We start from the raw sequence: 26629 nt of genomic DNA, 5'->3' as shown, positions 1-26629 counted from the left end.
CTTCAGTGACCAAGACAGCTCAACTTGCTGATGTTTCATGAGCAACGGTCTCTAAGGTGATGTCGGCATGGAAATCTGAGGGAAAGACATCATCAGCAAAGGGCAACAGTGGGTGGAAGCGCATACTCCAGTATCTTGATATCCGTGCATTAATTTGAAGTGCAAGGCAAAAGAGGCGAGCAACTGCAGATTAATTGACTGCAGATTTCAACCTGGGGTGCGAGCACCCAGTTTCATCAAAAAACGGTCCACCGAGAACTCCACAGAGCGGGATACCATAGTGGCCCCACGCCCTATTAAGTGACTTTACATTGGTGTTTCCATTTTTTTGTCCATTACCTATATATGGTCACAAGACTTCGGCAGCAAAGATCTCATTAGTGCCATAATTCCAGCACATGCCGCTTATTCTTGGAAGTAAACCCAGCCAGTGAAAGTGGTTAAAAAAATAATTTATCGTAATCTTTATATTATAAAAATGTGAAACTGTTTTTTGTACCTACTGTATCAACATTTTATGTACAGCATAAGCAGTATGCAGAAATTCAGTTGTTAGTTATTTAAGAACATAAGAACATAAGAAAACATAATATTGAAAAGGTTATTTTATTCAGCTAGCCTTTGGGAGGGCAGAAGCCCTGCGTGTAAATAAGGTGTGGTTTGTATAAATAAAGATTAATGTGGCTGGGGCCTTGATTGAATAATTGATTGTCAAGCCCCAGCCACATGCTATATAAAGTAAGACAAATTATTTGTTTAGTTGAAGGAGTTTGGGGAGAGTGTTTGGAGAACCTTTAGTGAAGGCCATGGCCCAGCCTCAAGGTGAATATAGTTTGTGTTTTATTTAATCCTTTATTTTGGTCTGTGTTGTTTGTTAATAAGCATGCGCAAAAGCGCTTTAACTGCAGCTCTCTGTCTCTGAGTCTCCCTCCTGACGATTAACAGCCTTGGCCTTGATGCTATCATGTCACACAGCCCAGCTGCAATTTCACATTATAATACTGCCATGAAGGTGGTGTCACCTATGTAGTTTCTTCCTAGAGTGATATTGTTACATTTGTATACTCCCTGAAATGAAATATTGCATTCGCCTTTGCACTTGCTTCAAAATAGGACTCACAAAGTTTCTGTATAACTTGTCATCGGTCAAGTTCTGTAAAAACCTACCCATAATGAGTTACTTTAAATAGACTTTTATCTATCTTTAAAGAGCAGCAGTTTTATACTAAGTCAGACCGCATGTTCCTGCCTTAATTACTGTAGAAACCAAAAGGCCTTTCCAACTGTAGCACATAATAAAATGATAAGAGACTGACAAATGAAGACAAATGAAGTCTTGAATCATTAGAGTGCCAGAGAAAATATCCCCAGGGCAGTAACTGCACTGGCAACAGTATGTGTGTGAAAATGGTTTTAATCACTTGTCAACATAATTAGAAGCAATATCTGTGTTTGACTTATTGCATTTTACATCTTTTCTAAGTCTTTTCACTTACTACAGAGTCAGTTGGGGGAGGTGTGAATTTAGGAAACATTGAGAAATGTAAACACATATAATATGTAATAATATGTCATATAAAATAAGTGCTCATAGGGGAGCTAATTACCTCATTAACTGCATTTACTTTGTGTCGCTATAGTCATTTTGCTGAGCCCTAAACATTTAAAACATAATCCTACTGAAAATATTTCCACAAGGTCCATGAAAACCAGATTCATACATTTTAGGGCAGCAGTATTAAGATCTGACACTAGAGATTATTACAAATGAAAGCTGCAAACTATAGAGGGATTTTATTAGTAGACTGATTGTTTGTTCTTGATATATGTACATTGGGAACATGGTACTGAAGCTGTCTGGTGTGCACTGGTGTTCCTAACATTAACTTGAGGATTGTCAGGGTTAAGCAACACAATGCACAGACTATGACTGGGGCTCGAAAGTTGTACCTTACCAGCCCAAATCTTACTCACTGTCCAAAGTAGCCAGGCTTGTTTGGACATGCAGTTACACACCCAAAGTATTGTCTTACTCTACAGGTCACCCCTCCAATTTATTTAGTTAATACAAAACTGAAATGGTTTCTGATAAGATAATAACACTTATAACAAAATCCACATGAGCAAAATATCACGAAGGTCAAAGTTAAGGTCAAGGTACAAAATCTGCATCTGAAAGGGCTCTGAGATATGGGGTGTTGAAAGTGTAGCGGTAGATTTACTAGCCAATATAAATACCAAAGTATTGTGTCAGATTACAAAAACAATACCAATTTTGTGTGCGTATAAAACTGAAACTTACATTTGATGCAAAGGAAGAATTTCAATACAGGTATACAAGACTAGAATGGAACTTACAAAGATGATTTGTTTCTAAACAAATTTACTATGGAAACAAACCTGGGTAATTAACTTAACATTAGCTAGTTGAGTTCCACAGTTTCTGAAACATTTGCCTTTGGTTTTACATGTGCAATGACCCATGCAATGATCTTCCAGATGTCATTTAGGATTTCAGTACTAACAAGAGCTTACAACTAAAGAAATAAGATTTTCTGTGGTCAATTATTAAATGCTGTGTTGGGTACTAATGCTGAACTGACAAAACTACGGCGGCCCTGAAGTGCAAAACACAAATGCAAATTGAAAAACACAAATACAAATAAAAAAACGCAAATTCAAATCAAAAACACAAATACAACTCAAAAAACACAAATAAAAGTAGCCCACAATGCAACGGAAGTAACGATTGAGGCCACTCCCCCAGACACCCCAGCACAGTCTCCGACTCTCCACCTGTTTCTGGAGAAGTTGAAGCTGTTTAGAAAGCGCAAGTTGAGTCTTTAGTAACTTAGTTGGCCGTGGTATATTCCTGTCGGTGTTATAATTAGTATCGCAATGGTAAGTATCATGTTTACCATAAATTAGTTTTGTGAACAGTAATACTAGTGGTTAAAAACCACATTTGACTTTTTTTTTTTTAGCACAAAAAAGTTTGGCTTCGATGCCGATGAATTTTCGAGATGTTTTCAAAAAGCATCATAAGTGTTTTAAACGTGCATTCATCATTGTGGACATGTTAAGCAAAACCAATGGTGTATATAGTAGAGTAAGCTAGAAATTCACAGGCATTGAAGCCAGAATTTTTTGAGCTACAAAAAAACACACACACTATTACTGTACACAAACTCATTTATGGGAAACATGATACTTACTGTTGCAATACTAATTAAAACACTGACAGAAATATACCACGGCCAACCAACTTATAACGCTAGTAATACACTACTCTTTCTGTTTGCGCCCCAGCACCTCTCTCTGTACAAATTAAGCATGGCTCATTTTCATACGTTTAAATGAAATTATAGCTTTGCAGGATGAATTCAATTTTAAGCACGCCTATTGTAAAAAAAAAGTACAAGATATTTTGGTTTAACAGAAAGATGGTTTAACAGGTGTTGATATGATCAATATATGATGTCATACTAATAGTATTACTAATAGAATTATCACAAAATGCAAGAGGCCGAGCTTGTACTTGTATAAAGTTCAGTCAATGGCTGCTTTTACAACAGAAAAAATAGCAATACCTTTATTTTCTCTATAATACAATAACATACCATCATGGAAAAACTACCCATTTCATTTTAAAAAACAACAATATAACAGCTACGTCAAATATTGAAGCAGGTTATATTTAGCCTACTGGTTATTTAAAGTTTGCAACAACAATAACAACACTACTGTGACTAGGTCTACGACTAATAATAATGAGCTTGTTATGCGAATGTTAGGTTGAGTTGTTTAATTTACTTCAAAACAAATTAAATGTTTGTTTTGTAAAACAAACAAAAAAGAAATTGACCATATATAGCATTTACATTGATAAAGAATGTATTGATAAATAATATTAAATAGCAATATTTCATTTCATATGTCTTTGTGTATGTTTATCAAATTGCATTTGAATTTGTTAGTGTTTTTGCTTTGCTGTGCAGAGTGGCTCCTGCAGGAATCATTTTATATTTGCCTTGTTTTATTTTATTTTTTGGTGGCGGAGAAATTTAGATTTTTCCACAATATTATTGCCTTCTAAAATGTTCCTTTTTTCATTCTTTAATTATTCTAGTTCTCTGTATATTTCCTGCCTTAAAAGTAATCTATTTCTCACGCTGAAAAAAAACCTTATCTCACAGCAAAAGTAAAGGCTCTAAAAACTGAAAGGATGTTTGTCTAAGTATCTGCCCCTGAACTGGGTGATGTATCATCCCTCTCCCGCAGTCCTATTGCAGTCATGATCTGACACATCTGTAAACATGATACTTACCATTGTGATACTAATTATAACACCGACAGGAATATACCACGGCCAACACTAAAGACGCAACTTGCGCTTTCTAAACAGCTTCAACTTCTCCAGAAACAGGTGGACAGTTTGAGACTGTGCTGGGGTATCTGGGGGAGTGGCCTCAATCGTTACTTCCGTTTTGTTGTGGGCTTTTTATGTTTTTTGATTTGTATTTGTTTTTTTTTATTTGTATTTCTGTTTTTTTTATTTGTATTTCTGTTTTTCAAGTTGTATTTGTGTTTTGCACTTCAGGGCCACTGTACAAAAAACAACAAAACACGTGAGGAATAACTAAGAAAATGTTAGATATCCTCAATTTCTGTATATTTCACAATCCAGTAGTTTTCAGGAGCACTAACATTCATACCTAAACTGAGCTGTGCCTACTGAAAATGTTATCGAGCGGTACTGTATGCTGACAACTGTAGTTGGTTGTCAGGCCTTTCATAGCAAATTACTCTTCTACTTTATATACACTGCTCTGGCCCCAGTTCTAACCTAACCCTTTGACCCAATTGTCTCCAGGACTGATTTCCAGTTTAAAATTTTGCACTCACCAAATCAATACAATCATATAATCATATGTGCCAATGGAGGTTTCATGTATTTGAATTCACATGTACTGCCTTTTCTAGACAGATGTATTAAAATTGACCAAAGCAAACAATTTGTTTACAGGCTCAAAAGCTTTGAGGAAGCAAAATGGACCCCCTTGGAATAATACTTGTACCATCCTTTTTTAGACCTGTAATGTGAAGCTAATCTTAAGGATGAGAAACACATCTGGTTCTCCAAACCCATGTGTACAAAAGAATGACCATGTTCTCAGTTCTTCACTACTCACGAAAGTTGTGAAAGTTAAAGACATGTACTACCCATGATGCACCACAACTTCACGCAACAACAGTTTAAACATGTTTTTGAGGAGAGCTCCCAACACCCGCCTGGTTTTGTGCTGAGTGTATTGGCCCTCAACCTTAGCATACAATATTTAGGTGTCTGCTGTTTGAACTTGTGATGGTGTCTTATTTTGGCTTTGAGAAACCAATATATTTTTTATTACCAAAGAATACCAAGTTTCCAGCAAAGGTTAAAAGGAGTCAGGAAAACAACAGGAGTCAATATTTTTTAAGAGCCCTTTCACATTTTTATATCGAAAATAACACCAATGATCACTGCAATGTGATCATTGGTGGGGGAAAAAGCTAAATCAAACACACAGCATGAAAACTCTTTCAGGTAAGGTAAAATTGTTCATAAAGAAAAGCTGGCTGTACAAAACGTTGAAGGTTAAATTATGGTACTACACTTGATCAGACAATTCTTTAGAAGTAAACGATTATACCATTACGTTCTTTACCATAAATTACATCTGAATAAGTTCCAATCAGCCTCAGCAGTAGAAGCTGTACTTTGTAATACTGTACAGAATTTTTTAATGACACTATGGAGGATCTTAAAATGATATATTAAAATGTACTACTTACAACTTTCCAACTGCATTATGCAAGTCTGCACATCCATTGGGAAATTTTTAAGATTCATTGGGCAGGAAAGTGTTAATGTCAATCTGAAAAAAAAGGTTATATTGGCCTTAATAAATACAGCAGTTTGGAGTGAAGTGAAATCAATATAAGTGAACATCAAGGATATATATATATATATATATATATATATATATATATATATATATATATATATATATATATATATATATATATTAGTTTTTTTACAATTATTTTGATTAATTTTCCAATTTTCTCGAATGTACAATTATTATTCAACCTGGCTCACTGCTGCAACTCCCAAACTAACTCGGGAGAGACAAAGACGAGCACTCTCATCCTCTGAAACGAGTGCCATCAGCCGTCTGCTTTTTTTGCAGGCGCCCAGCCAGCCACACAGGGGTTGCTAGTGTGTGGTGAGCCAAGGACTCCCCAACCGACCTAACCCCTACCCCGCCCGGGTAGCTCTTGGCCAATTGTACGCCGCCCTCTGGGATCTCCCGTCTGCGGTCACAGTGGCATAGCTTGGATTCGAACCGGCGATCTTCAAGCTGTAGGGTGCAGTGCCTTTACCAGATGCTTGTATTGTAACGCTTGAAATGTTTTTGCTTACGATTGTAAGTCGCCCTGGATAAGGGCGTCTGCTAAGAAATAAATAATAATAATAATAATAAAGATGCTCCACTAGGGAGCCCCAACATCAAGGATATTGATATCATTAAATGAAATCTAACATATGGAGATATATTTTTAGAAACAGAATGTATAAAAAAAGAGTAATAAATTTGCATTATCGAGCCAAATATAAGCAAAACATGTTAATTGCAAGAAATGATAGCAATCAAACAAAGGTACAAAAAATAACTGCCAGAAAATATATGCATGAAACAACAAGCAAAAACGTATATCCACGTATAACTCTTTTGGGAATGCTGCAGAAGTCGCTGTCTGCTGTTTTTCAACCTTGTTTTTTTATGTTTGTCATGGTTTGTGAAATTGTACAGCAGAATCTGTGCAATGGATTTGGAAGTTGTAAGTAACAATGTTGTTTATTTGCATTTCAATTTGAGTCCAATGCTCTGATATGGATTGTGTACAAGCAAGAGATGAAAAGCTACAAATATAAACTGGTGTATCTGTACGAGTACCCTTACAATATTGTATATATACCACATACTTTATCAAGTATTGTACCACTCAAGAATGTAGGAGGGGCAGCAAAGAGGTCTCCTACTTTGACTCAAGTACAGTAGAACACAATTATTAGTCCTCAGTTGACTTGGATGATTGCAGAGAGCCTATGGATTTCACATTTAACCACATGCTTATATGTTAAGGGTAGGATGAATACCATTCCTCACACAGTGCCATTTAGCCTCATCCCAGTAAAGTTAAGACCATGGCTCTGGGGTGGCCGTGGCAATAGATTGATACCGTCATCCAAGACCCAGTGCGCAGTTGCATTTTCCTTTGCTGAGAGCCTAGCTGTCCAGAACAAAGTACGCCTCTGTGTTTCTGTGTCCATTGATGGTGATGATTTATTCTAGTCTAAACCAACTGAATTACCCTGCACCATTGGTACACAGGAGACTGGGGTATTCCAAAATCCTTTCAAAGTAATCTTCCTAAAACAAGGTGTAAGGATGGGTTACTCCACAGGAGACTCATTAATACATTCCAGTGGTGGTGCTCCCCACAAAAAATAGATGAATCATGCCACACTGGTTGTTGTTAAACATTATATTTTTGTCTTCTGGCGCTGCTGAGTTTCCTGTGTTGCTTAAATAATATCCTTATCACACATCTATCGTTAAACCACAGGATATCTTTGATATTTTTGGTTTCCCCTTGTAAATTACTTATGTTAAATAAACATAAATTAAATGTCTTAAGAGACCTGCCTCCCCCCCTTCTGAATTCCTTAATGATAATATGCTTCAAGTAATCTTACTATTTTGAAACACTACTTTTAAAGATGAGAAGCTGTTTGTGATTAGTTGTTTGGCCACGTTTTCTGTACAATCTTAGAAAAAAACTCTCTCTTAGATAAGTTGATATGTATTTGAAATGCAGTAGAAATATGATTGATTTATTATTTTAATGTCTCCAATCCTGTCTGCAACATGGGAGGTCAGATTCAAATGGAAATGAAAAAAGCAATAACTCACAATTAACAGCAGTAACGATCAGTTGCCGGAGGTTCTTTTATAGTGAGCAACATAAAGTGATTGTAACTGTTTTGCTATTCTGTTAGCTACAGTATATAGGTCTCAAATGTGCAGTTGAAAAAAACAAAAAAACGATTTTTAATCTTAAAACATAATATGTGATGCTACAGTTCTCAGGAAATCTGAGCAGCAGGTTGGTTAATGACAGGAAAGAGCTGTTGTAGGGGTGGAGACATTGTCACCTTCCAGATGAAATGACCAAGGAAATCCAACACTATCTGTAAGCATGGCTTTCAAACAAAGATGTATTTAACCTAGTGTACTGCAGTACACAATTGCACATTTTAGCACTATACTAGGTTTACTAAAGTCTTGCGCCTGTCGCAATAGTTGCAAACGGAAGTCTTGGGTGAAATGTACTAAACAAACGCAATGCTATTTGTCACTTTTTAGGGAATGGTTTGCGGCAGTAGTTTTTCTTTGTGGTTCAACCTCAGATGAATATGTAGTTATGGACGTTCCTGAACAACTCAGATTTAAGCTAAAACCAATACTGTAATGTGCCTCCAAAATGGAATGAAGTTTAAAAAATATTTGGAATCAAACTTTCCTTTCATTCTGGGCACTGGCATCTTTTTCATGCGCGCTGTCAGAATTGCTGTAAATGATGCAAAACATGATGCAAAGCGTATGCAAATTAGCAAAATGGTAATGATTCGTCATGCACACGACCTTTCCTTAACCCTACATTAAATTAACATAATATTCATCTCAGGAGTCATTTACTCACCACCATCTGTGTTTTCCTCATGTTTAATTGTAACCCCCCTTTTAAAATGACTCTGAGCACTGTTTAATGTGTTTTGGTTTCTGAATTAAAACAGAGAAACTGTTAATTGTGAAATTAATTTGTAAAGGAGAGGGAAAAAGTTGGAAGAAAACAGCGAAAGCCAGAAGCCCTAATGTGTGTGTGTGTATAGCTTGTCTCAACATGTAGGAGGGAGGATGTCTCTTGGAGAAAATTAGAGGTAGTCTGTTTTTATTTGTTTAACTGAATATATATTTAAAAAAAAAATGCAACACAGATCTAATGACCAGTCTATTAAATTTTCCTGAAAAACACTGTACAACTATTGTTTTTTTTTGTAAATTTAGATTCCAGGGAGTATATATATTATATATATACTGTATATATATATAAAGTGCCATGAAAAAGTATTTGCCCCGTCCGATTTTCACATTTCAAATTAAAGAAAGTTATGCAACACCCAATGCCCCCATGTGAAAAAGTAATCACCCCCTTAGACTAAATAACTGGTTACGCCACCTTAAGCAGCAATAACTGCAACCAAACGCTTCCTGTAGTTATTGATTAGTCTCTCACAGCGCCATGGAGGAATTTTGGCCCACTCCTCCATGCAGAACTGCTTCAACTCAGTGACATTTGTGGGTTTTCGAGCATGAACTGCTCGTTTCAGGTCCTGCCACAACATCTTAATGGGGTTTAGGTCTGGACTTTGACTAGGCCATTCAAAAACTTTAAATTCCTTGTTCTTCATCCATTCTCATGTAGACTTGCTTGTGTGTTTCGGATCATTGTCTTGCTGCATGACCCAGCTGCGCTTCAGTTTCAGCTCACGGACGGATGGCCTGACATTCTCCTGTAGAATTCTCTGATAAAGAGCAGAATTCAAGGTTCCTTCAATGATGGCAAGGCGTCCTGATGCAGCAAAGCATCCCCAAACCATGACACTACCACCACCACGCTTGACCGTTGGTATGTGGTTCTTACTGTGGAATGCAGTGTTTGGTTTTTGCCAGACATAACAGGGCCCATGTCGGCCAAAAAGTTCCACTTTTGACTCATCTGTCCATAGAACATTGTTCCAGAACTCTTAAGGATCATCCAGGTGCTTTTTGGCAAACTTGAGACAAGCATTCATGTTCTTCTTAGTGAGCAATGGTTTCTGCCTTTGCCCAGTGTTTTTCTGATGGTGGAGTCATGAACACTGACCTTAGCCGAGGAGAGAGAGGCCTGCAGATCCCTGGATGTTGTTCTAGGGTTCTTTGTGACTTCCTGGACGATTTTACGCCTTGCTCTTGAAGAGATTTTGGCAAGACGGCCACTCCTGGGAAGATTCACTACTGTCCCAAACTATCTCCATTTGGACAATATGGCTCTGACTGTGGTTCGGTGGAGCCCCAGAGCCTTAGAAATGGCTTTGTAACCCTTTCCAGACTGATAGGCATCAACAACTTTTTTCCGGAGGTCTTCAGGAATGTCTTTTGTTCGTGGCATGATGTGCCTGTAGAACCTGTGTGCTGACAACTTCACTCTGATGGTAAGGGCCAAAGTTAGTCAAATTTATATTGGGCAGGGCTGGCCCAAATCAGGCCTGGTTGTTAACCAAAGTACTCAAACAGCTGACCCTAATTATCTCTTTAATTGGGTTGAGTTAACTAGGGGGGGCAATAACTTTTTCACACCTGAAGATTGCATGTTTGATTACCTTGCGCACCAAACAAATGAAAGAATCACCAAACTTTGGTGTCATTTTTTATATCAGACTCCCTCTATATACTACTACAACCCACAAAAAAATCTGACCAAAAACAATGTGAAAAATGTGCAAAAATGCAGAAAATCAGACAGGGGGCAAATACTTTTTCACGGCACTGTATATATATAAATTAGTAAATATGGACTGGAGAGGAGGGCTAGTGGAAAATTACTGACCAGAGGGAAGACTATTGTTACTAACAGGGGGCTATAATGTCCTGAAGCCGCAGGTAACAATAGTCTTCCCGAGGGGCATTTAATTTTCCATTATGAGCTGAGTCTGCAGTACATATTTAATATACGAGTCAGTCAAAATAATGAGGGCAAGGCTGGATAGTAAATATGACTTTATATACTGTAAAGCCATACATATTTGCAAGCCTTTTATTATGTGTTTTTTGCGTATGGAAAAAAAAACCTAAACATTTTTGGCACAAATTTCTTAGTGCTGTACATATAATAAAGTAATATACCAGTGCAACAGGTCACCAACATTTCTGGAGTAAAATAGGTTTTATGGGTGTGATTTGCCAAATATTTTGGCCACAAATATTTATTGCTTTACAGTATTTTGTTTATATATAGCTGATACAGCATAAGTAAATAACTAAACAACATTTTCTTTTAAGTCAGAGAATCGCTGTTCAACAGTTTTTTTTTTTATTCAGCCATTTTGTCTTCTTGTTAGAGTGGAAGTGGAAGGTGTTCCTTTGAAAAGGGGCGGGACTGACAGTGATGTGAACCAATCGCATGACAGATGGAGACTATTGCCCGGTGGTGTAAGGATGTTAGGGCAATAGTTCAATTTACTTTTCCTCCTATGATGAGGTTTTACCCAATCACAGGTCAGAATTTACAACCACTGACTCATATATATCCTTCCTGCATAGTTTTGACAGTTAAATAATTAGGCACAATTTTAAATGTTTAACACTTGGATAACTTGTAAACATTTAAATCATAATATCTATTGCGGTGGTACACTGTACAATACAAACTTCTAAACCCCCACCAGTAAAACCTGTATTTACAGCCACCTTTATCTAACCTTTATCCTTACCTTATTGAGTAAAGAACATTTCCATTTTTAAATATTCTTAAAAGTTTGTTATCTGTGGTAACTTCATGAAAATGAGCTCCTTTCTCGTTTGCAAAAAACAAATCAGGTTTCCAGATAGAATCTAACATCGAGGGATCCAAATCTAGAGAGTCATCTGGATATTCACTATAAGCCAGCCGGGGGTCATTCCACTGCTGACGAAGAAAGATGTTCACTCTGTAATCCTGTGGGAAACAAAGAGCACAGAACTATTATACCTCCCTTAATAATACACTATAGAAATCATATTATTTTACTTTGTTTGCTTAGAACATGTCTTCTTCAAAGAATTGTTGTTACTGACACACAAGATCAAAAGGCAACAGGAAAGAACGAGCAACCTATGAATTGTGGTTTTTCACATATAAATAGTTGGTTCCAACCAACTTAATAAGTAAGTTGGTGTGTAAATTCATCTTATCTGGCTTTCTCGATGCAGTGTAAGCCTCACAACTGGTCCTCAGGGCTAGAGTTAATGTCAGATTGGTTAAATTTGTTGTCAGTGAAACACAAACTGAATAGTTATTGATGACAGACTATTGACATAGTGAATGCTGCACATTTTAAAGTTTTAATCTAATGTGTTTTACAATCTTACATTATTGGCATGGTATTTAAATATTGAAGGCTGAGATGGCAGATTAAATGGTACTTTTTATTATAGTGGTAAAATATGTACGTTCAATGGTCATCGCAATTACTCAGATACTCTCTGTATTACGGTGTTTTTACCTGTGTTCAGGAGCTGTGCTTCAGTTCTATTTACTTGCCATATGTATCTGTCACATAGCCTAGATCAGCATCTTTATAGAAGTACTACAGTCACAAGTTTGCATTTTGTTATACCTTTGTGATCATAATGTTTGTTTGTTTTTTTTCTACTTTTCTTTGCAATTGCATTTGAGCCAAGTACAACTCACTCATTATTTTATTACTCAAGAATTATAAAAAATATATATTGTAACAAAGGGGCTGGCGACGGGACTGTGTTATTGCGTTTGCATTCTGCAGAGCTGTGTGCAGGACTGGGTTGCACGACCCCGTGTGCAAACAATGTTTCCCTGCTTGCAGTCCTATTCTCCACTCTGTAACTATACATGCAACTATAAAGGCACCCTAGGGATCGCTGGACAAAATAAGAGTTGCTGCTTTGGAAGATGTCTGCGTCAAGGCTTCTTTCTTTTTTCTTCACTGAGTTATACAATATTTTGGCAGATTTATAACTTTGTGTAAGAGTAACAAAACCAGGAATGTGAGCAAGGAATTGCAAAAATGCATACTTCATGTGAGGCAGTTTGAAAATGTTAGGGCAGAGCAAAATAATTTGGAATAAACCAAAATATTTGATAACAATATCATTTGCTGTAAGAAGCTCTTGAAGAGCCCTGTGCATATATGTGAACAGCTTCATAACAAAACATAGATTTAAACTGACAGTAGCCAAATACCCTTCAGATACCAAGATGATCTTAAGTTTGGACCCTCTGTCTAGATTAATTTGGAAATGTAATTGTTAAAGTCAGCAGCCCTTATGAATTCAGTGTCCAGAATTGTTTATATGGATATTATGCATTATGTATGTGGTTTCCATTGTGTCTTGAAGGCTTTGTCAATGATTAATGCAGATTGCTTGACATAATATGTATCATGCTTTATTTCAACTGAGCAAAACCCCAGAGTCTGCCTGTTAGAATTACAAATATGGTATTTAAAACATATTACATGACTGAACAGTATCTGTCCAAGGAACCAGACCTCATAGAAGGTGCCCAGCAAAGTTTAAACCAATTATTTCTTCATCTATTAATAGCCTATATACTCCCTCAGAGGTATGAAATGTTAAAGATTCACAATACATTTGTAAATAAACTTGACACACAGCACTAACTCTCAAGAAAGGCAGCTTGCCACAGGAAATCCGAAACAGCATATTCACTTCACTTTTGATCTGTATATTATAATGAATTCTGTGTTCTCTGTAACTTCTGGATTTGGTGTGGTTATTTCGGGTCATCAATGTGAGGGACTGTTTCTATTACAAATCTGCATCAACAAGATTCATATGGAGATAGATCATAATTAAATCCCTTGAAGTTAAAACGAATTACTGAAGCCATACAAACTTTTTTTTTTAATTAAATGCCACCAACAATGTCAACTTGACATTAATGAAAAACCAAGCACCCTTAAAATGTTTTGTGGAATAACTTATAATAAATTAACTTATAATAAGTTTAGGGCTCCCGAGTGGCACATCCAGTAAAAGCACTCGCTAGGGTGTAGGATGCGCTCTATAGCCTGGACGTCGCCGGTTCGAGTCCAGGCTATTCCACAGCCGACCGTGGACGGGAGCTCCCAGGGGGCGGCACTCAATTGGCCGAGCGTCGTCCGGAGGAAGGGAGGGTTAGGTCGGCCAGGGTGTCCTCAGCTTACCGCGCACCAGCGACCCCTGTAGTCTGGCCGGGCGCCTGCGGGCTTGCCTGTAAGATGCCCAGAGCTGCGTTGTCCTCCGACGCTGTAGCTCTGAGGCGGCTGCACGGTGAGTCTGCAGAGTGTAAAGAATCGGGCGGCTGACGGCACACGCTTCGGAGGACAGCGTGTGTTCATCATCGCCCCTCCCGAGTCAGCGCAGGGGTGGTAGCGGTGAGCTGAGCCTAAAAATAATTGGGCATTTCAAATTGGGGAGAAAACAATAAAAAAACTAATTGGCAACGACTAAATTAAAAAAAAAAACAAAAAAAAAAACAGTTTAACCAAAAACAGAGAGAATATCAACTGGGTTATTCCCCCCCCAACCCCCCCCCCCCCCCACTAAATAAAAGTAAGAACCAGATCAATGGAGTTGCTAAGACATTGAAGTCACAAATTCACAAACTATTTAGGAAATCACTGAGGTGTTTCAAATGAAAAACAGTAGTTTGTTGTCCACCATTGTTTGTAAAGCATTTACAGCTATAGTCAAAAGTTTTGTATCACCCTATAGAATGAACTAATTTTGCTGAATAAAGTCAAATTAAACCTATTGAATTACATACCGCTTTCCATATACCGTACTTAACAAAAAACTGCAAACATTGAAAAATGTGACATTGCAAAATCTAACATGAAATACTGTACTACTAGCGTTATTATGGCTTCTGGTAGATTTTTACAATTTCATTTTGTAACTTCTTTGATTACATAATGTTAAATAAAATATCTAAATGATGTTCATATAGTTTATTTTTTATTTTTTTATTGCCTCAATCCTACAATTCTAAATGCTACAAAACTGGGAGTTTAAAAATGTAAGAAACCATATGTGTGTGATTGGTAAGTACACTGATATGAGTTGTCTGTCTACATAAAAGTGAAAGGGATTGTTTTAGAGATACTTTAGATATGCATTATTTATGTATTTCACAATATGAAAGTATTACACTCAAAGGGTATGAGGACAAAGCCAGTAGAATGGGGCGCATTACACAGTCTCTCATCTGTATACACCTGTCATTTGAAAGGGAAAACAAGGCTGCTGTGTTCAGCTGAGACCATCTGCCAAAAAAAAGATTCAAAGCAAAATCCAAGGATTAAGGTGAACAATTGTATTTCTATATACTCGCGGGAGGACAAACACTGCAATGGAAGTTGCACTAATAAAAACTGTTATGGTTCTGGCAGTAAAATGTGTAAACCGGGTAAATACATTTACAGAATCGTAAAAAAAGAAAAAAATCATCTTTACTTTTTGTTCAGAGTTTTGAATGTTGTTTTTCTGATTTCTCAAGGTGTCAAAAACTTAACCCTCTACTTTCCCAGGTAAAGCCTATGCATGCTAACATAAAAGAATGACACATTTCTGTTTATATATATATATATATATATATATATATATATATATAGTTGTAGTCAAAAGCAAGAAATACTGTATTTACTTGAATTTAAGTCGCACTTTTGTGGCCAAAATACAAGTTCAAATTTGGGGGGAGTGACTTGGATTCAAGGTTTTTAGTTAGGGTACCAATTTAAATTTGCGCACGTCAATTATTCTGGTGCGCTTGAACAAGACCAACTGTACACAGTACTGCCCACTACAGTAATTACTCTCAGTACAGTACCAGCGAACTGCAGCTTTTAAAAGAAAATTAATTTTGTTTGCTGAAGAAAAGAGAAACTGCACCTTTAGCAATAATAACCTTTTTTTAAACGATTAGGATATTTGTGAATTAGCTTTTGGCATGATTCTTTTGTGATTTTTTACCATTCTTCAAAGCAAAATTGTCCCAGTTCATTCAAATTCCAAGGACTTCTCTTGTGCACAGCCTTCTTCAACTCATACCAAATATTCTCAATCGGATTTAGAACAGGACTTTGACTAGGCCATTCCAGAACCTCGATTTTATTCTTCTTTAACCATTCTGAAGTATTGTTGTTATTTTGGAACGTCCAGTTACACTTTAAACCAAGTTTTGTAGCAGAGGGTTTCAGATGATTGGCCAGTATCTTTTGGTATACTATGGAATCCATTTGACCATGTATTGGAACTAAATTTCCTGTGCCATTAGAGAAAAAAAACAGCCCCATAGAAGGATATTACCACCTCCATGCTTGACAGTAGGTATGGTGTTCTTTTCTTTGTACACCTCACCAGACTTTCTCCAAAAGTAACGACTATCAGCGTGACCAAATAGCTCGATTTTTGTTTCATCACTCCACAAAACCTTTGACCAGAACTCATATCCATCATTCAAATGCAATTCTGCAAACTTCAAGCGATTGTCCTTCGTACGTTTTCCTAAGAGTCTTTTTCCTTTGCCTGCGACCATTGAGACCTTCACCATGCAACACTCTCTCTACCTATGGTTGAAATGGAAACCCCAGTCCCATTTGCAGCCAATTCACTTTGAATATCTTTGGCAGTCAATCTTGGATTGTTATTAACCTTCCTCACAATTCTTCTACTTATTCTTGGTGAAATTGGAGAGGAGGGATATAGTGGAGAATTATTGACCTGAGGGAAGACTATTGTTACCAACAGAAGGGTATAACAATAGTCTTCCTGAGGGTCATTTAATTTTCCACTATGAGCTGAGTCTGCAGTACATATTTAATATATGAGTCAGTCAAAATAATGAGAGGCAAGGTTGGATAGTAAATATGACTTTATATACTGTAAAGCCATAAATATTTGCAAGCCTTTTATTTTGCGATTTTCGCATATGAAAAAAAAAAACCTAAACAGTTTTGGCACGAATATCTTAGTGCTGTACATATAATAAAGTAATATACTACTACCAGTGCAACAGGTCACCAACGTTTCTGGAGCAAAAGAGGTTTTATGTGTGTGATTCGCCAAGTATTTTGGTCACAAATATTTATGGCTTTACTGTATTTTGTATATAGCTGATTCTGTTAAGTCACAGAATCGCCATTCAATAGTTTTTTCATTCAGCCATGTTATGTTGTTGTTAGGAGTGGAGGTGGTGGGCATTCCTTTGAAAAGGGGTAGGACTGACAGTGATGTGAAGCTAAAGCTTTCCAAACTACAGAACTGGATGAAGTTCCTACAGAAGACTGAAAATCCAGTAGATTGTTCTCCAACTAAGCCACTTCAGCACTGAACAATGTAGCCAAGGATCCTGCAGAATCAATAGGAAAAGTGTGTGGTGAACTGATGAATGCAATGGCATCATTAATACTATCAAAATGATTGAATCCGTTTTCAAAATTGCTCTTCAGAGCAATTATCCATTTCTGGTAACGCTGGAAATCGCTTGCAGGTTGTGGCTCATCAGACCGCTTTAAATGAGTCAGATCCTGTTGGCTCAGCTTCCACGCATACAGGTCGAGTTTACAGTCGAAGGCATTGATCAGGGCAACCAGGTTGCTTACGCACTTGTCCTTTCCCTGTAATTGAGCGTTCAGATCATTCAGGTGCTTGCTCACATCGGTCATAAAAGCCAAATAACGGACCCATTCAATATCTGTCAGAAATTTGTCACATTGTGATGTTTTAACTATCCAGAAATTCTTTGTTCTGGGGAAGCAATGCAATGAAGCACTCAAGAACGTTCCCTCTACTCAACCACCGTACTTCAGAGTGCAGAATCAGATCATGTTCTGTGTCAACTTCCTCCAGAAACTAAATGAATGGCCTCCTCTTCCATGTCTCCATATAATTGGTTTAGGATAGGATGGCTAGGATGGGTGGGATGTATAATATTATAATTACGAGGACGCGTCACAGATGCCGCCACTTTAGCTGAGTTCACTGCAGATTCATAGACACTCGTCATTTTAATATGTCTGTGTCCCTGGATCTACAAGTCCAGGAGTGCTGATCGACAATTCATTTGAAAGGTGTCATTTGCTACTTTTTGAATAAAAAAATGGAATTACTCAACATCTTGAGTGGTATGTCTTTACTTTTGTGACCTCTATACTCATAAATAAATATACTTTTATCACAAACAGGGTAATAATGTTTCCATTCTCAGTTTTTGGAAAGTCTTAGAGCTGGTCTGCATTTGCCATTTCGGAGGTTTGTTTTCGTAAAATACCATGCATCGTAAAACCTTGTGTAGCTCTGGAACTGTACAAGACATTTCATTTCTGATTTCTGATTTGAAATCATTGGAAAATCATTGCACTGGTCTGAATACAGACCGGCGCTGTTCAGGCACTGCTTTCCAAGGAACCTGGAGGAAGCTGCAGGCTCATTCCATGAGAGCCCGAACTGAGCTTGAGGGAGGGACCACACCAGTCTCTAAGACAAACTCAGAGCTGGGGCCTGTCTCCTGGGTCATCTCTTGGACCTCTGGCCTCTCCATCCCAGGATGCCTTGATAGATAAGGAGTCATGTTCCTCTGTGCTCATCACCTTGTCTCCCTCTGGAACAACCGGTGCGACCGCCAGAGGAGAAAGGGTCGGATCCGGGGCAATTGCTAGAGGCGGAGCTTATGCAAGTGCCAGAGGCGGAGCTGGGGCAGGAGCAGGGTCAACAGCCTGCTGCCTGGCTAGGAACTCTAGGAGCTGTGCCATCTGGCTTTTTAGGTCTGCAATGTCCTTGGCCTGCCTCGAATGCCTTAACTGCCTGCTGCTCCTTGGCGGAGAGCTTGAGCAGCTGCAAGCTTGAGGGGCTGGAGCCTGTGTCCAGGGTATACTCCACGCAGGGCTCGAAGGTAGGTGGAGGGGGGAGAACTGGGTCCCCGAGGCTGAAGACAGTTCATCTGGGCTGACCGCGGAGGTCTCATCTCTGAGCTGTGCTAGCCTGTTGTGCAGTCTTTTCCCTTCACCTTGCGCAAATGTCGCAGAACGTCCTATCTGCTAAGGCAGCAGATGCGTGCTGTATGCCCAGGCATCTGACACACAGTGTGGGTTGTCCTGTGGAGTCACACGCACTTGTGAGGCTCTAGAGCACCAAAGCACTGATGCAGGAAGCGTTTTAACCGCAAAGGTATCGAAGCACCGAAGTACAGTCTGTGAGCACCGAAGGCACTGAAGCACCGAGGCGTCAAGGCTATAGGGCACTGAAACCCTTGAGGGGATTGAGTCCACCAATGCAATGAGCACTTAAGCACCGAGGGCGTTGATGCTCCAAGGCGTTGAGGCCCTGGGGCACCGAGGGTGTTGAAGCACCTGAGCTCTGGGGCACTGGGGTCGAGGGTACCGAAAGGCACTGAGGACACCACTGTATGGAGAGTTAAAAGCTCTGTAGGCGTCAAAGCACCGAGGAGTTGAGTTTGCGAGGTACCGAGGATGCCGAAGCACAGAGGCACCGAGGCTACGCTGAGTGTAGAGTGCCGAGAATGTCGAGGCACCGAAGTGTCATGTCCTCCAAGCACTGAGGATGCCGAAGCACCGAGGCACGAGGCACCAAGGATGCCGAGGCTATGGAGTGCTGGGGCACTGAGAACACCGATGTGCAAGGCTTAAATGCCTCAAAGGCATCGATGTGGCGAGGCCTCGAGGCACCAAGGTTGCCAAAACACTGAGGTACCAAGGCTATGGAGCACCAGGGCACCGATGCACAGAGCTTAAAAACCTCGAAGACATTGAGGCCTCGAGGCACCGAGGATGCCAAAGCATGGCAGAGGTGTCGAGGCTGTAGGTTGAGGCGCCGAAGCACCGGGGCACGGAGGCTCTGAGGCACGAAGGACCCGAGGGTACTGTGGGCATCGAGGCCGAGACACTGGGGCACCGAAGCACCAAGGATACTGAGCTGTGTGTCTTTGTCTGGGCTGTTTGCAGTCACACAACCAGGAACAGCACATAGCTTGCAATGGTGTGGAGCGTAGCCTACAGACAGTTGCAGTCTGGTCTGCATGCAGTCACACAACTGGTGCAGCGTGAAGCGTACAGCGGAGTGGAGCAGTCATTAGATAGTGCTGTCTGGATCATGTGCAGTACACAAGCGGTGCAGCGTGTAGCTTGCAGGGGGGAGGCACAGCCTACAGACCTGGAGAGAAAGAGACAGAGAGAGTAAGAAAGAAAGAAAGAAAGAAAGAAAGAAAGAAAGAAAGAAAGAAAGGAGACATTTTTTACTGCAAGGCAGTAGCACACACAGACACTCAAAAGCAAGCTGGAGTGTAAGGGTCTGTGGCAATGTGCTCTGCCCCTGTGTGCATTTCTGTGTTGTATGTTGCGTGTGTTAATGTTGGTGTATAGAGATTGGTACACAGGATATAAACGGGTCTGTGTTTCAGGTGGTATTTAAATTGTATAATTGTATTTAGGCACGGAATTGCACATCACTGCACGTGCATTTAAAGTAAGTAATATGCGAGCACGAGGTTGCACATAATTAATTCACGTGCTGGGATTCAAGTGAATAATTAATTAGTAATTGAATCCCAGCACAACAGTATAAATAGATGCACGTTTCATTCACTCGGGGTTGGGTGTTCGAGAGTGGAGAACGGGTGTAGAGAGGAGGAGAACTGAAGAGAAATAAAGAATAACAATTGCTACAGCGTGCTGGAAGTGCCAGCACGGTACTTGTTTAAATGTTCGTCCGCTTGTTTTGTGTGTTAGTGCGTTTTGTTTATATATTTATTTTGGCGTAAGTGCCGTGTCCTGTTTTGTGTTTAAAACCTTTTTATTTTGCAATAAACCTTCTGAACGCTACCATTGCGTCTCAGTTTCACTCACCACTACTGTCTGTCTGTGTTTCTTCCGGGTCTGACGTGTCACCACTCAGCCAGCCTTGTGACAGGGTCCCTTTTTTATTTTTTTGGAACTAAACCACTTTTTGGGTGAATGTTTTGAAATGTGTGGGGTCTACTCAACAATGGGACCAGGTAAAACCAGGCCTATGGAGGAAGCACACGGTTGCTGTTTTTTTGTTGTTGTTTTTTTAACCGCAAGGTAGTAATCTACACAGACACTCGAACAAGCTGGCGTGTAAGGTTTTTTTTTTTTTTTTTTTTTTAAACTGCAAAGCAGTAATTTCAATAGTAACCAGCAACCTGTAGTTGCAGACCTGAGGTAACGCAGAGTACTCGACTTCACAGCGGGCGCAGCAGAGCTGGATCTTGCTGGAGGAAACGTCTTTCTCTCTCTCGATTTTCAAAAAAGCTGCTTGAGGCAGATGAAAGATAGAAACACAGGCAGCAAGCTGCAAGGTTAGAAAAGGAAGACTACAGTTGCTAAGCGATGTAGGCTGTAGAAATAATAATATATATATATATATATATATATATATATATATATATATATATATATATATGTTTTAAAGGCGGGCGGTTGAGCAGCGTTTTGCTCAGGCTTCTGCTGCCGAGTTCTGATTCCGTGGAAGTGGCAAGCCAACTTCCAGCAGTAAATTGCAAGGGAACTACAGAAAACTCAGACAGAATGACTCTTTTTAAGAGACAATCAACAACTGGAAGAGGTTGGTTTATACCCACCTTACCTACCTGGCTGTGAGAGGCAAAAGAGGATTTGAGCTCCACGGAGAGACTACTTATTCCCTCGGCAGGTGTGACCGAAGACGTCACTCCACGGAGGGGCCTATCAGCAGCTTTGATATAAAATGCTCAGTGAATACCTGACCTGTGGCAGGCATATCCCAAAAGTATTGGTTGGTGGGTGTCTTCGAATTGAAAGGGAACAGCCAGATTAGAAAAAAAAAATAGATAAGTTTAAATACCGTTTAATACCGTTTAAATGTATGATATTCATTAATTATTAAACAAAATAAACAAATAATCCATAAAATTGTTTTATTTTATTTTGGAATGGCGCAACCAGAACTTAATACATTTGCTGTTAACTTGCTGAGCTCACTGATGCAGTTTGGTACTTTTTAAAAACACAGGTACTTTAAAAAAAAAATTGAATACAATAGCAAAAAACTTGATGATTTAACAATTTACTGTTTCCGACCAGGACAAAAAATGATGGCTTAAAACTGGCACAATCCCAGTTTTCCAGGGATGTCTGATAACCCTAAGGTATTTCCCAAAGACTTTTTTTGTTTTTTGCTCTACTTGTTTCCTCAGACTATGACCTAAAATACGCGCAAAATGTTTACTTACGAGTCAGGTTACCTTGTATCGTTCAGAGTCCAAAGCATTCAGTATTTTCAGCTTCCTTGTTTATGGTGAATTGGTTATAATTTTGGTTATTTTTTAAGGCTTATTTTTTATTAAAATATATATTGTGTACAGATAAATAAATAAATAAATAAATAAATAAAATGTTTTTGTTGAGAATTCCACCCCTGACCACAATTGTAACAAACGTGTTTCCATCAATGTTTTTAACTTTAAAGTGTAACTTTAGCATTTTTGTGTGAAAGGAAAATAACACTGTTGCTAAAAAACTAGTAAATTCAAAAGTCTGCTTTTTTACTGTTTGCTCATTAGTTTAAATACTTTGATATTACCCTGTATTACACAGAAGCATTTACTAATTACATTTGATCTAAAAGGAGGCTGTGTGGTCCAGTGGTTAAAGAAGTGGTTAAAGAAAAGGGCTTGTAACCAGGCGGTCCCCCGGTTCAAATCCCACCTCAGCCGCTGACTCATTGTGTGACCCTGAGCAAGTCACTTAACCTCCTTGTGCTCCGTCTTTCAGGTGAGACGTAATTGTAAGTGACTCTGCAGCTGATGCATAGTTCACACACCCTAGTCTCTGTAAGTCGCCTTGGATAAAGGCGTCTGCTAAATAAACAAATAATAATAATAAAAAAATGTGTGTGTTCTACAGCATAAAATGGCAAGCTTTGATTAACCTCTAAATTAAACTACCAGTTTGGTGTAGCTTTTAGGTATTATCTGCCAGATTCAGCAGATGTTAGGGTGCATTGGAATAAAATGTCCTGGTAAAATATCTGTAATTCAAATTCCATTATTTCTGATGACTAATGGAAATAGCAATAAAACCTACTGGCAGACTGCTACTTCTTTTTTTTTTTTTTTTATTAGTACGCACATATAGTTGGTTTAACAAGTTCAGTCTTGAACTCTACACTGATTTTCTACCCTAATATTATATTATTACAGACATTTGATATTTAATGTAATTTACCAAAAAAACAAACAAACATTAAGGATTTGGGGTTTGACTCCAAATATGAAATATATGTTGAAGCCCATCTATCATAGCTCAGAACTACATGCTAATTACCTCTTGAATCCACAGCAGATCCTAAACCTGGGTCCCAGACCTTAATTCTGAATACAATAGCTGAGTAATTGTAATAACAGCTCAGAATTATTGCAACACTTAAGGGGTTCGCTTAAAAAAAACTAAACTGATGTGGAATCTTTTTTGTTATTTAAATAGCCGAGGGGGGGAAAGTACAGTATATACATAAACATTTGCATGGTTTAATACATTCTAAAAACAACCTGACTTGAAAAATGACACCCATAAATATAATGCCAGCATTTCTTTGCAGTTTCTCAAGTCGAAGTCCATACCATAATACAGTTTGCAATACAGCATTGGTACTGACCTTTATCTTACTACTTGTATAATTCTCATTTAATAGAATCAATAAAATAAATACATAAGACACCTTTAAAATATATTAATCATATTTAAAGATACATACCATGGTTGTTTCTGCAATTGAACCAAAGCTGTTAATAAATATGTTGCATGTCACATTCACAGGAGGACCTGAAAAAAAAATATCTCCATGTTAAACAGTGGATTGCTCTACCAACACAATAAAGACAAGGTGAATATTTATCATGTTTTGTCCTTATATATTTTTAAACATAACTTTTGATTATTTCATAAACAATGCAACTTTTATATAGAAAAAGTGTTTTCGAAATGAATGTCAAGATTATTTAATATGCTTCTGGAACACAATAATTGGGAATAAGGGTGAGACTGTCAAATGCAATCTAACAAAAAGCTCTGGGGTCTAATTTGGTTTTAAAAGAACATTTATAAGTTTACGACATATCCAGTTGGCATATGAGATATTTGCTTATTCCAGGCCACTGTGAAAAGTTCGACTCACATTTCAACTGCCCTTTTCAAGCATTTCGACAAAGCTCTGCCCTTTAAAACATAATTAAACAAACCTTTAAACTAATACAAGTAGCCTGGTGTATCAGTAGAATACATATTAAATTGGAGATCGATCAGACTGCTCCACTTATGAAAAAAGTTATCTAGGGTATAACATTAGTCCAGCAAGATGCAAAAACCTCATTCAGAGGCACAACCAGATGACAGTGAAAGACAAATAATAATAATAATAATAATAATAATAATAATAATAATAATAATAATAATAATAATATTTTTAAATGGCCTTTCCTCACCCAAGATGGAAAATAATATGTCACTGTGCCTCAGTATCTTCTATGCTTCACATTCTTTAACATTCAGACATTGTTTTAAGCTGATGTACCTTTAAAGTTTGGTCTGATTCTTGCATCATATCCTGATGTCCTTCCCATAAGCTTGTCCAGGAAATCGGACGGGGACATTGGAATGCTGCGACTCCGGGCTCCTTCGGGTTCCTTTGATGCTACCAAACTGGAAGCAAACAGCAAGTGTATATATTTAATATTCCTATTATGTAATGTAAAGGTAAGGGTAAGGGTTGTGGGTTCTGATTTATACATGTATGAATGTTAGTTACATATTTGAGAATATATTTGTATTATAAGATTTCGAGTATGTTATTTAAAAATGTAATACAAATATTTATATAAAAAAGCAATATAAAGCATAAAAATGTGACCCTCTAAGTTTAGTTGACTGTAACAGAAAATGTTACCAGTCTAAAAAGCTTTTGTGCCATAAAACTGAATATGTTTCAATCAAATATTACCATACTTACACTGACCAGGCAACTAGAACGGAATTCGTAACAAGTATGTTATTTATACCCACTAGTCGTTTTAGAAAACAAGCTTTTTATTCTTGCAGAACAGTATGCAAGCACTCATTTTTGCTTCTAAGAAATGCTTAATCGTTTAGAGTAGTATTGTCCATAATCATTCATTTTGAGCAGAGGATGTTGTAAAGCAAACGTACATTTGACGGAAAAGTCAATACAGTCTAATATTCAAACATGATTAAATTCTAACAATACAGTATCTTTTTCTAACTCTAAAACTCATTCACTCAATATTTAATTTCTTCTCAGACAGTTTTAACCAGTCGAAACATTTGTTATACCGAATGTTAATTAAAATATTCAGTGAAGAAGAGCAGAGCCTGCTGCAGGCTTTAAATATGTTTTAATATGTTAAATAAAACTTTAGATGTAAGCAGCTTAGACATGACAGTAAAACTGGATTTTAAATGTAAAACACAAATAGGACCAGGATTATCAAAATGTTTGCACCAAAATGCAATTTTTTGATGAATAAAGTTCAACCAACAAGGTACAAACAACAAGCCATACAGTACTTTAATTTAATGCAAAATTGTTTGTGCAAAATGCATTTTGTGTAAAGACTTTCATAAATCAGTCCCATTTGTGAGTTTGCATGTAGCAAAATATATATATTTATCTTTTTGGGCTGGTGGAGCCAGTGGAAATACACCAACTTTTTTTTTTTATTATTTTTTTTAAATCAAACTGAAACCAAAAAGCAAGCAAAGTTAAATTGCTTTAATCCCCATTCTGAAATCCTATTATGCAAGTTTTCTCTTAATTGTGTTTTGTGAGTATCAGTGAATCAAACAGAGCATGTCATTCGAATTACAGGAAGGAAAAAAAAACACAACAAAAGCGATCTCGGCTCAAAACAAACTTAAAGGGACATTACGTCATCAAAAAAAAATAATAATGAAAACGAAGAGCCCTACATATAGTAGAGCCCTACAAAATACAGCACAGGACTGGACTGCACAGTGTATATTAGTATACACAGTATAAGTGAAGTTTGTGTAACCAATCTGTTTTTCACTTTGCGTTGTGTTTGATTATTTAGTGTTGAGGTGTTTGCCTGTCGCTGCTGCAATAATGTACACAAAAATAATGTCAACATCCTTTATTGACAGTATCTTATAATTCAGTTTACCGACTCAGTTTACATTATATATATATATTTGTTTTAAATATATATATATATATATATATATATATATATATATATATATATATATATATATATATATATATATAATTTAAAACAAATATAACATATAAATTAGTACACCGTGAAAAGTGCGGCAAATTTTTCCCAAAAAAATTTCTGCAACAGAAATTCTTGAATTCTGCGGTAGCCTTTTAAACGTTAAAACCAACCCGGTTCCTTTGTTAATTTCTTTTTTTTTTATAGGGCTGTTTTCAAAGTTTATTACAGTACATGCTAAAACGAAAAGCAAATGAATACACAAAAACATTTATTGAAACTTTAATAACTTTTATTAATTCCAAAAACTAAATTGTGAGGCCACTGTCAGCAGGTAGAAAAGTAAAATAAATGATCAAATAAATACTGGCGTCTTGCAGTTTTTAACCTTTACTGCTATGAGGAAAAAATACTT

General features: G+C 37.7%; 1 protein-coding gene across 1 annotated transcript in view; it reads right to left on the bottom strand.

Moving 5' to 3' along the window:
• The window catches only part of glra3 (glycine receptor, alpha 3), a 70753-nt gene that overhangs the window by 12308 nt on the left and 31816 nt on the right, over positions 1-26629 (bottom strand). Inside the window, exons 2-5 of the mRNA XM_034013467.3 lie at positions 24534-24661; positions 23718-23785; positions 11642-11865; positions 5836-5918 (exon numbers count right to left, since the gene is read on the bottom strand). Coding sequence (XP_033869358.3) covers positions 5836-5918; positions 11642-11865; positions 23718-23785; positions 24534-24661 — 503 coding nt within the window. The remainder of the gene's footprint in view (positions 1-5835; positions 5919-11641; positions 11866-23717; positions 23786-24533; positions 24662-26629) is intronic.

This window comes from Acipenser ruthenus, chromosome 2 (genome assembly GCF_902713425.1).
Source record: "Acipenser ruthenus chromosome 2, fAciRut3.2 maternal haplotype, whole genome shotgun sequence".
Lineage (NCBI taxonomy): Eukaryota > Metazoa > Chordata > Actinopteri > Acipenseriformes > Acipenseridae > Acipenser > Acipenser ruthenus.
Note: the sequence above shows the minus strand (reverse complement) of the source record. Positions and strands in the feature narration are given on the sequence as shown.